The following is an 11729-nucleotide window of genomic DNA, read 5'->3' on the forward strand; positions in this document are numbered from 1 at the left end:
GGTCGGTGAGGATCCCCTACTAGTTATAATGTGGCAAAGGGAGCAGCTTCAGTCTTTGACATCTACTGTGCGGGGAGCCAAAGCAGCGAGAGCGAGTTACCGGCATCCGCTGAGGCCAATTGCATCGCGTCTTGACCTGGCCTGCCACGAACTCCACCAATGGCGGAGCGAGAGGCCGAGCTAGCTTTCCAAATTAGGCGGGCGAAGCTTGAGAGTTTCGGTGAGACCCAAGCAGGAAGTGAATCAATCTTTTGGCTCCATTGGCTGCCTGGCGCTGAGTGGCAGGAGCTTATTTGGTTGACCCTTCCCCCAACCTCCCCCCACTCTTGGACTTCAGGGATGTTTGTAGAGGAGCGGGAAGGATGAGAGGTAGTGTGTGCGTGTGCCTGTGCGTGTGTGTGTGGTGCGGGATATGATTTTAGAACTCTTTTAGGTTTAGATTAACCCAAATAAAGAAGAATATTAAGAAAACAATATAACCAGTTTAAATGCCACCCAGATCTTAGCGGATATGGATTTTTCTCAGATAAATTTGGCACTCTGGGTTAATTGGGTGCCAGAGAGTGAAAAACAAAACCCCACTCTAGGCTTTGAGCAAAGGAACATGTTCGGTATGACCCTAAATCTAGTATCGAAGCCCATGATCCCAATAAGAAATATTTCAATGCGTTTAATTTCATTTTTCATTTATAAGAAACTCTATACCAAGTAAAAAAGCATCTAAGAAAAAGATGCTCAAAATCTTCTGGAAAACAAACAAACAAACAAAAACACGTTGATTTAAGGCATGAAGCACTGGAAAATTCCGAGAAAGTAAAATCTAATGTGATACCAGCAAAAATCAGTTATTTTGAAAATTCTCTCCCAATTTAGTTGGTTAATTAGTAGATTTGCTTTTTTTTTTTTTTTTTTTTTCTGCTCCGCTCCGTGTCAGCTCCCATCACAGGTCTCACAATTTTTGTCAGAGGCAACTCTTGCTGAAGAGGGTAATCCTCCTACGCATTCACCCGAGACACACTGAGAGCCTTTCCACTCCCAGTAGGTACACAGGCGAATGTTCCTGACTACTGGCGCCCAGTGTTGTCCCCTAGGAAAATTGTTTTTAACACACACATCTTCAAACCACCCCGAATCCCACACAAATTGAAGAAAATGGAAATCATTTAGTGCGCCCTGGAAATTCAGAGAGAGAGAGAGAGGTGGCTGGTGGTCTGTTTGGCGTTAAGTACCGCCTCCCCCAACTCCCAACCCCCACCCCCACCCCCACCCCCGACATTCCCTTCAAGCTTGAATTTACTTTCAGATTGGGAAGACAGGACTGTTTTTACATTTTAGTTAGAGGAAAATAGAGGAAAGACTTGTACTCCACCTAAGCTTTTATAAGTTCGGGAAGGACAAGTCTATGTGCTCCACAGCCCAGTGCAAAAGTATTGCTTGCAAGCAGAGTACGGTGAAATGCAAAGATTTTAGATTTGCTCTAGCAAAGAAAGGCAACATCAACATCGGATACCTAGCATGATCTTTGAAGTTAAAAAATGACCTTTCATTGCATAATTTTGGAGATAACCTAGTTGCGTAATTATATTTGCACTTGCAGAAGACAGCATCAGAGTTCCCTTATTGGTTTAAAATTCCATTAAATATATTGCAAGAGCTCCTAGGCTAAGCTTGATTTAAATTTGCATACATTTTCATATATTTAGCAGAAATAAAAGAAGGCTTGCAGCTACCAGAAAGTCATCAAGGCATTAGTTTCTCTAAGAAGACAGATCTGAAGAAAATGCAAGAAAACGAGAAAAAATATCAACAAGGTGAGCTTATTCTGCCATTCCTTTATGTAGCTATAGAGTGTATATTTCCTGTAAAATTAGTAATTTCTTATGATAGCACAGAGCAGTAAAAGCTTATGTTAGGAAATATGAACAGTGTCTATTATGCAAGTAAGATTGGCATCTGGTTGAGATCTATTTCTTTCTTTCTCTTTCTCTTAAAAAAAGGATAAGCACTTGTAATTATTGGCAGAGAGGATCATTTGCCATCTTTCCGCTCCTCCTCCCCCACTGAAATTGTGTTTTCATTTGCTGGTGTCCTATTATAAAGGTTTATCTGCTTTTAACCTAGAAATTGATTTTCCCTCCCTCCCTTTCCTTTCCTTTCCCTTTCTTTTCCTTTCCCTTCCCTTTTCTTTCCTTCCTCTACCCTGCGCTCCCCTCCCCTCCTCTCCTCTACTTTCTTCTCTTTCTGCCCAGGAATGTCATTTCTTTACTACCAATTGTGTATATTTTCCTTTGCAAGAATTCAATTTCATTTGTGCCTAAAATTTTGCTTCATGAAGAAAAATATAACTTTATAAAATTAAACAAAATAAAAGTTTTCAGGCATTCTGTTAGACTGCCTGTTCAAGGATCCATTTGCCAGTCCGAGTGGGTTCAGTTTAGAGGTCAGAGGGAAAGGCATTGAAGGAACAAAAAGTTCATGATCATTTCCAGGTTGTTGTGGATTCTCCACCCCCACAATCGCAGCTGTGTTTGTTGAAAGAGTTTCAAATCTTAGCCTGGTCATTCTAAGAATTAAAGCAATTATCAATTGATAAGACTTTTGCATGAAGAAGAAGGGGGACCTCTTTCAATTCTGACTTGCTTGAGTTCTTACAATCTACCTTCCTCTTGCCAGTGGCTTCTATTCTGGGCAAAGGGGTTTGACCAGAGGTGCAAAAGTAGTTCAGATCTTTTGCCCCGAGGCTGGTTGAGGGGGGAGGTGTCAAGGACGTGGGCATCTGCACCCAGCGACATGTTTTTCCACACTGTTGCTTTGCAGTCTTTGAATACGAGAATAAATTCTGTCAAGAGGAAAATAAAACGATATTAGTTGTCTTTCTATTTCCATTATTTCCTTTCCTTTTTCCTTCTTCGTTCGTTTTAATAATTAGTTCCCATGAATATAGATACTGTTTATTTAATTCAGACGGAAACATGTCCTTTAGCAGTTGAGACAGAATTTCTTTCACACAAGATGGCAAGGTTCTTTGTTTTTGAAGAAAATATCTGCATATAGTCACATCTTCTTCCTGTTCTATCTAATCTACTGGAGAGGTTTCCTTCACCCTCTCCTGTCAGTCTAACTTCCCAAGTGTAACAGATGCCGCTCTCAAGCGCTCCTTTCTGCAGCTTCTCTTTATTCAGCCTTGCATATTTCTCCCCATGATCTGGGTTTCCATAGAGAGAGGAATAAAAGGGGGGACCATGGTCACAAATCCCCTGCCCCATGCGAAATAAAAGAGCCTCATTCAATAGAGAACCTTGTCTGGACATGGGAGAAAAATAAGTCCATGTGAAGCTACTGTTGCAAAGAGCTGGTAACTTATTTTTCGTAGACTTCATTTTACCTTAAACTCAAAATTTACCACTGGTAAACCTGTCCACTTAGATAGCTGGGATAAATACACAGCTTGGTGCTCTTCTCACTGAGATCTTGAAGTCCACTGCCAGATCCTTGGATCTGATTTACCCCACCCCCTCCAGAGCTATGGTTTGAATATAATAATGGCTGTGAACCCTGCCAGGCTAGGGCAGCTAAAAGTCATCTTAGAGAAAAGCCAGACTTAGAATTGGAGGAATTGTAATTTTAGCAAGTCTACACACCTATCTCCAGCAAGGCAACACAGGTTTCAATTACCATGCCTGGCCAGGACACAGCACCAACTTCATTCCACCTAGGATTGCCTTCATACCCAAACTCACCAGGCCACCCTACCTATCATTTTGCTGGTTTTTAAAAGGGCAAATCAGTTAATTTTCAAAAACAAGCCAGATCAATTTGATTTACTTGTACTCATTTATCTGTAACGTGGGGGTTCACAGTGACTTTCTTCTCTCACAAGATTTAAGGATATAAAACAATTCCTGAAAGACTTTCACAGACCCCATGCCCGCCCCCTTCCCTTTCTAAGTAAGGAAGGACTCACAAAAGAAATTAAGCAGATTAAGGTAGTTCAGATTGCCTGTTCCTGTGGAAGCATCCAAGCGTGGTTGTGGCTGGGAAGCCTGTGCCCAGGCTGGTTCAGAACGTGCCCCGGCCATGGAAATTCTGCCCCTTGTAGATTTCATATTTGAGTGTAGATTATGAAGTGTTTTTGTTATCAGTACAAATTGGAAAAGGGGAGATTATCTGCAGCTAGAGCTGGTGGAGACTGAGGACGGGGTTAAGGAAAGAAGTCCAAATGGCCCAATTTGAATGTGTATAATGCAGACTGGAGCTCCAGATGGTAGGACATAGTACATACGCATGACCGAAGATTGAAAACTTTACTTTCAACATAAATTCACTTTGGAAACAGGGACAGTTAGATTGGGCTTGGTGGGGAGAAATACACATATTCTTATTATAACCAGGGAGCTCCTGAGGGATGGAAAACAGTTGAACAGCCTCTTCAAAGCAACAGAGAAAGAAACCTTTTCCCTGATGTCTGTACATTAAGCTCATGAGACATTCTCAATGTGAGACACAGCTGCCCTTCAAAGCACCAGTTTACTGCAGCTGCTCTCATAGTTCTTATTGTTATTGTTGTTGTTCTTCTTGGCAAACTGCATGGGGAAGGAGGTAAGGGGCTTTTAATATTCTGAGGGAGAATTTTTTAAAAATTAGATGGCATTAGCAGACATGAGCCAATACTGATTTAAGCTCAACTGGTTCATTTTTAAAAGATCTCTGTTGGCATTCCTTGAACATGAAGAAAAGGATATTTAGAGAAAAGGAGAAAGGGAAAGGATGTAGTGACAACATACAGCAAATGCTGCAGCAGAAACAAGGTTATTTATAAAATATAATACTCATCACAATCTTCAAGAATGATAGTCATTTGCTAGCAAAATTGACTGTCACTGGGGCAACTGCTAAAGTATCTTGTGGCTGGGGCAGAGACAGGAGGGTTAGAAGATAGATAGGGACAATAGAGACCCCGTACTGGCTCCCACCGGTGCCTCTGAGTAGGCAAGGTCGAGCTGATCCTTTCTTAGTTTCTCTTCCGAGTTTACAGTTTATTTCTTCCCTTGGCATTGCCAGATTTTACAGCATCCCAGGGAAAGAACTTTACAGGGACAGAGCTATTGTGCAATATTCTATGTAGCTATCATTTTTCCCAGTACTAGGATTTAGGGTGTTTAGAAATCATTATGGGTATTTGCCAGTCACATTTTTTTGTACTACAAATAAAGACTAGTTTCTAAGAGTCCAGTTAATTGTTTTTTAAAAAATACAGATCCAATGTGTAATTACCTCCGTGTGTGTGTGTGTGTGTGTGTGTGTCTGTCTGTCTGTCGGTCTGTATGTCTCTCTCTCTCTATAGTGAAGTCGCAGATTGTTTATAAATTGTGGTGGTTTGTAATTTTTTTATGTTTACTTTTTTTTTCTTAAAACAGAAGTGGTAGGAGCATTTAAAGAGAAAAAAAATAGTTTCAGCTGTGTAATTGATCTTGTAGAGATCTCATAGAGATGACCTATTATTTTAAACTCTGTGTATATATATATACATATATATACATATATATATATGTATATATATATAGGACATGTCAATAAGTCCATCTAGTTGAACATTAGAGGCTGTTTATAAATCACTTTGCTAGTTAACAGAGCAGCCTCAAATTGCAATTCACTTCCTTCTTCATGGACAGATTAAGGTTTTAACATACAAAATTCTAAGAATACTCCTCCGGTTTCATTCGTAACTGAGGTTGTGTTTTCCCTGCATGTGTGTCTCACTTCTTTAGTTAATAGTATTTATTTGAAGTGGCTAGCATTCTGTGTCCCCCCTATCCACCCTGTGAAGTGATTGAACTATGGAAACTTGATTATAGATTGAAATATGGGGTCCTTCTAAGAAAAGGCTTTTAGTAAGTAATCAGCTGAGTATTGGGGGTTAATGTTACCATTTTCTGTGTCCCATGATGAGCAAGAATCTATATCATATTTGAAAGTAAGCAAATGACCAGATTTAACCTCCTATCATTTATTCAGAAATTTCCCAGAGCGATTTGGTTGGGAAACAGGCTGATGATTGAGAGAAAAATGTATTAAAAAGTATTTTAAAATCAAGTATTATATATCAAATATAAATATATAATTAATACATGAGAGAGAAGTGTTTGGGGAATAGTCCACTTTACGAAGACTTTTGGGGAACTCATTTTTTACAAGAATATAAGAGCTTCCTCTGTCGTGATTGCTGTGCTAGTTCTCTGGGAGGAGGGGTTTAATTTCCTGAATACTCTTAAAAATCTGCATATCCTGTAACTTTCCTTAGGGCCACTTTTTTGCACTTTGCCCCAGTCTCCACTGGGGGAATCAATTTGGCTTGCCTGCTTGGGAAAGAGATCTATTTGATCTAGTATTTCAGTTTCTAGGTGCTTATGGATTCATGCCATTGTGTGTGTGTGTGTGTAAATTTTATATCCAAGAAGTTTTTGAAAATTTTTCTTCAATGTTCAAGTGCTCAGGAGGCGAGCAAAATAACTCAGTCCTTACCAGGTCTTTCCTCTTAGATCTGCTCCCTAGACCACAACTCTGCAGCTAGTCCACTCTCAATTCTGGTGTTGTTATGAACCCAAGTCCCTTAGCTCCAACCTGCAGAGAGTCAGAGCCATAGAGAATCAAAGAGCTGTTCCAAAGTCCTGAACAAGATCTTGGTGGGAGGGGATGTGATCTGGGCAGCAACAGTATTCCTCAACTCCGAGAGGTAGCCTGGCTAAAATGCTTGGGTGAAACCCAGCGGCTTGACCTGCTTTAGCCTCTGAAATAAATCCTGAATAGAGATGGCTGGACCAGGACAGGGGTGGGGGCTTTCAACTGGGAGATTCCGTGTTAAGCTAAGTTGATAGATGAAAATTCCTTGAGCTGAATGGGTCCTATTCTGACAATCGAGCAGCTATCGAGAGGGGCTTATTTTGCCGGCTTCTTGGCTTGGACTGTCCTGCCCTCCCCAGGTTCTCATCCTCTATTCCTATGTTCCATAGGAAGGAGGAGGATGAATTTCCCAGGTCCGAAGTGGAGGGAGGTGGCCAGGATCTAGAAAAGCCAGTGCCAGGGCAGCTGTGTGAGCTGTGTGATTCTGGGGGCCAGCAGGCAATTAATTTTTTGGGGTCCCCTGGACCTAGGCTGAGCATCCTTGTCCCTTGGTTCCTTGCTCTGTGGGCCCCTTAAACATTTGTAAGCCCAGTGTCTCCCTCTCTAGGCCTGAACAAAGGTAAGATGATTAAGGTAACCCTTTCTTTGAAGGTACACCCAGCCCCTTTACTGCCAGACACTTTATGTTATCAGAATTCTGCCTCAGTGACACTCTCCCTTGGAGGTGTGCTTAGGAAAGCAGCCACCCCATGATTCTTCTTGTGTGTGTATGTGTTGGGGGTGATAGTCACCTTAAAATATTTCATCCAGGCACGAAAATGTTAACTCAGATCATATTGAGGGCATCAGGATTTAAGCCTCCCTAATCCTCTTTAAAAAGAACAAATTTCCTGTTTATAACAATTGACAAGGGCAAGAGAAACAGGCTTCTAAGGAAATACACTTTGGGCAACCTAAATAATACTAATTTTTTTCTTTTACATCCTAAACATTTCTCTTAACATACTCAAATCATTGAGGTTATCTCATTTGCCCCACTTACCCTCCTTTTACTACTTGTACTTTCTGAGAGAGATTGAGGTTTCTGTTTTCAGTTAAGCTATAATTCAATCATATATGCTCTCATCTTTACCTTTAGATGCAGTATTTCTCTAGGTGCTTGATGTAAATATTAGATATTCACTCCCCCTTAAATGGATCACATATACCTTGTGTGTGTGTGTGTGTGTGTGTGTGTGTGTGAGAGAGAGAGAGAGAGAGAGAGAGATTACATGGCTGAACTTTACATATTGAAGAACAAACTTATTTGAGTGTAAATTGACTTTAAAAATGACCTGAACTCTGTATCTCTGTGTATGGATCTGAACTTTGCAGAAGCTGAGTCTTAGAACTGTAGAAGTTCGATTTTCTTTTAACTTTTAGTGGACAGCTTTGTAGAAAACTGAAATTTTTCCTTTATAAACACCCACATTATTGATGGAGAGAAGCATTTGAATTCTTCCTCTTTTAAGCCCTTCAAATTGAAGAATTGCATTTTCAAACACATTCTTATGTTTTCAATATTATTCAGGAGTCTGCAAAGTTTTCTAAAAAGATGGAAAATAAGTCACATCACACAAATAGAAACATTTTGGTGAAGATATGCTTTTTTTTCCTGAGATTTTACTACTAAAAATATAGACAAAACTTTCTTAAAACACTTCTAGTAAGATGATGCCTTGCATTATAAATTTACTCTTCTCTTTACATGTCTTTAGAGTAAGTCTCATCCCAGAAAACCAGATTTAAAACTCTTATTTAATTATCCACCTTACCATATTTTAAAAGGTGTCATATCTATACATGCTATGAAAGGAAATCAAAATATAATTACTGGAAATTGTGGGGAAATGGTAGAACAATGCAATGAAGTTTAGAGTAGAAACAAGTGTACTGAACTTTTTAATAACCTTTAAACATTCTTTACAACATATAAAAAATAACTGTGTCTTTATGGGATAAATGCTTACTTTTGGAGGTGATTATTGAAAGTAAACAATGATCATAAATAAACTAGCGCTGATGAATGATTTCTGAGAAACATTAAGTGTCCCTAGCTTACATAATTATAGCTGGACACTCTGTTTTCAAATATGTATGAGTGTTTCTGGCTTGGTGGATCTGCAAACTGCTTTGAAATGACCAGTTGTGTGTAAGTATATTTCAAGTAAACCCAGTAAATTGAGATCATTCTCTATCAGTTCAATTTATGTTTTATAGTTAGTTTAGCATTCTGATTTGATTGTCCTAGTAATGTGAATTGCCTACAGCAGCTGATGATACAGCTTTAATTCTGTTTTAAAGGTCATGTAAACACGTGCCTGTAATGTAAGGAATGGAAATTCAATTCCCTTTTAATGTTTCCTCACATTGATTCCACAACCTTCACATAGAAAATTAGCAAGATTTAATATAAAACTATTTTAATGTTATGATTTCATTAAAATCCTTTTTCAATATTTTACTTTTCCTTTTGCAGGGCAAAGAAGTCTTCCTCCACTTTGCAGTGCATAGCTTATGCAACATACATTACTCATACTGGAGGCAGAAAAATATTTCTGTCAAGGTCTTTTCACTTTTCCAGTGCTTTTTACTAATAAAGAACTGAGAATTTCATTTCAGTCTCTGTATAGCTTTGGGTAAAAAGGACACAAAGCAAACTAGATCATCTAACCACATTTTAGATTGCGGTGGAGAGAATGAGAATATTGTGCACATGTTTAGAAGCCTCTAGTCAAAGGCAGTTTTATAATCTGAAGATATGATCAAAAGTGAACTGTGGAAAGCATATCATTAAGAAGAAAAATATATTTAAAATAGAGTTGACACAGAAGAATGCTTTGGTTGTTCCAGTTAATATAAAAGCATACAAATTATGTCTTCAAAGTTCTATGACTTAAATATTGATGGTTAGGCAGAGTTGTGTTTTACATTGCCTTTTAAAATATATGAAGACCTTGAGATTAAGGCAACATTTTGTTAATAGATTACAGTAAAACTTTTGAAAATGTGCTTTAAGAAATTGAATAAATCTTTACAAAACAGGCAATTATTAGTGTTAAGAAATAGTAATGTAGGGTATAAGGGAGATGAATATGTAAACATACAGGTTGAAATAAGTGTAAAGCTTTACTTCATTCTTCTGGTGATGCCATTGTGCTCTTTAGCTTATATTTATTCTCATATTAGCTCTAAGCTAAAATTTATTTACACTGAAATTAAGCTGGAGATAATGTTTTCAAGTATCTTTCTCTTTAAACTGAATTGATCAATTGATAGAAGTGGTAAAAACAAAATAGAAAGTATATGTACATCTACTGATTAATTAGCATATTTTAACACAACAAAAAATAATTAAAAAAATGCATAAATGAAGCCTGAATGTCACCACTCTTAAATGTAGTTTCCTTTGCTACGAGGAACAATGATTCAAAAATTTTAAATTCAAATTTGGAAGACGATTGCAGTTCTAGTGTAGGAAATGTTTTGTTCTGTGTTTATGTTTTAAAATTGTGTTGCAGTGGAGTGGTGTGATGCTTGTGAGCTCCCAGCATGACATACTGGAGCCAGGGCCAGAAGGTGCAGAAGGTTATGGTGCAGCCCATCAATCTCATCTTCAGATACTTGCAAAATAAATCTCAGATTCAGGTGTGGCTTTATGAGCAAGTGAATATTCGGATAAAGGGTTGTATCATTGGTTTTGATGAGTATATGAACCTTGTATTAGATGATGCAGAAGAGATACATTCTAAAACAAAATCAAGAAAACAACTGGGTTGGATCATGCTAAAAGGAGATAACATTACTCTGCTTCAAATTGTCTCCAACTAGAAGTGATCAATGAACTGAGAAATCATTTGGTAATACAGTTGGTTTTTTAGGTGTCCTTTGTTAGAGATGTAGTTCTAAAACATGTATTCATATTGTTGTGCTTACCCTTATGTTATTACCAGATGACAATAAATGCTGTGGGACTGTTTTTTATCAAAATAAAAATAAATAAATAAAATTGTGTTCCAGGTGAATAATCATGAATGCCCATAGGGGAAAAGAGCTATGGGCATGAAAATCTTAGGTGTGGATCTAAGTGGTTAATTAAAAAAAAATTTTGCCTCTGGTTTTCAGCTTACACTTTCAAGAACTTCCTTTATTTTTTCTTTTTCTTGGTGGCAGGAATTCAACATACAAAGTTTATATGTAAAGCTTGAAAAAATTGCTACATAGTCATGAACACTTTGAACTCTAACAATTCTGAAAAGACAGTTGATTGGTGATAAAAATCAGTATGAAAGGAGACTCTACTTTCTGTGATTTGGTCCTCTGGCCTTATGTCAGTATATCAAAATTGAAATTGCATGAAGATGAATTTTCTTTTTGCTATTTTTACATAATCTCGTGCTGTGCTATGCTTAGTCACTCAGTCGTGTGCAACTCTTCGCGACCCGGTGGACTGTAGCCAGCCAGGCTCCTCTCTCCATGGAGAGTCTCCAGGTAAGAATACTGGAAGTGTGTTGCCATGCCCTCCTCCAGGGGACCTTCCCAATGCAGGAATTGAACCCAGGTCTTCCACATTGCAGGAAGATCCTTTACCATCTGAGCCACAATTTTAGTGTTGTACATATGTTCTTAGAATAAAAACTACAACTGGGAAAGCTGTATTACAGACAAATTGTAAAAATTCCCATTGTGGTTTGCTTTTGATAGGAGACCTTTAGTTACATGACTATTTACTTGCTTAAGGAAGTGTAAATTGTACAATGGGGACTTCTCTCGCAGTCCAGTGGTTAAGACGCTGCACTCCCAATGCAGGGGGCATGGGTTCAGTCTCTTGTTGTGGGAACTTGGTGCTGTAGCCAAGAAAAAAAAAAAAGAACAATAAAACAATATTAAAATTAAAAAAATAATTCTACAATGATGAAAGCCCTACATTTTTCTTGTTGCAATTTTCATTCTGAGCAATATATTCTAATGAGAAAATTTTTAGTTTTTCCTCTGGACTTAACAGTTTATGGACCTTGCTCACAAAATTGCCGCTTTAAACAGAAATGAACAGTACGAAATAGAACTCC

General features: G+C 38.3%; 1 protein-coding gene across 1 annotated transcript; it reads left to right on the forward strand.

Annotated features, from left to right (window-relative positions):
• The first annotated feature begins 10188 nt into the window (after positions 1–10188).
• LOC120881906 (small nuclear ribonucleoprotein E-like) lies at positions 10189–10642 on the forward strand. The gene has a single exon (XM_040265630.1). It carries the CDS (start codon positions 10213–10215, stop codon positions 10489–10491), a length of 279 nt encoding a protein of 92 aa, XP_040121564.1. The 5' UTR covers positions 10189–10212; the 3' UTR covers positions 10492–10642.
• Positions 10643–11729: the final 1087 nt, after the last annotated feature.

This window comes from Oryx dammah, unplaced genomic scaffold (genome assembly GCF_014754425.2).
Source record: "Oryx dammah isolate SB20612 unplaced genomic scaffold, SCBI_Odam_1.1 HiC_scaffold_23, whole genome shotgun sequence".
Taxonomy (NCBI): Eukaryota; Metazoa; Chordata; class Mammalia; order Artiodactyla; family Bovidae; genus Oryx; species Oryx dammah.

Excerpts from the sequence above, each read along its gene's own strand:
- LOC120881906 (XM_040265630.1), top strand. The coding sequence starts at position 10,213 with ATGACATACTGGAGCCAGGGCCAGAAGGTGCAGAAGGTTATGGTGCAG.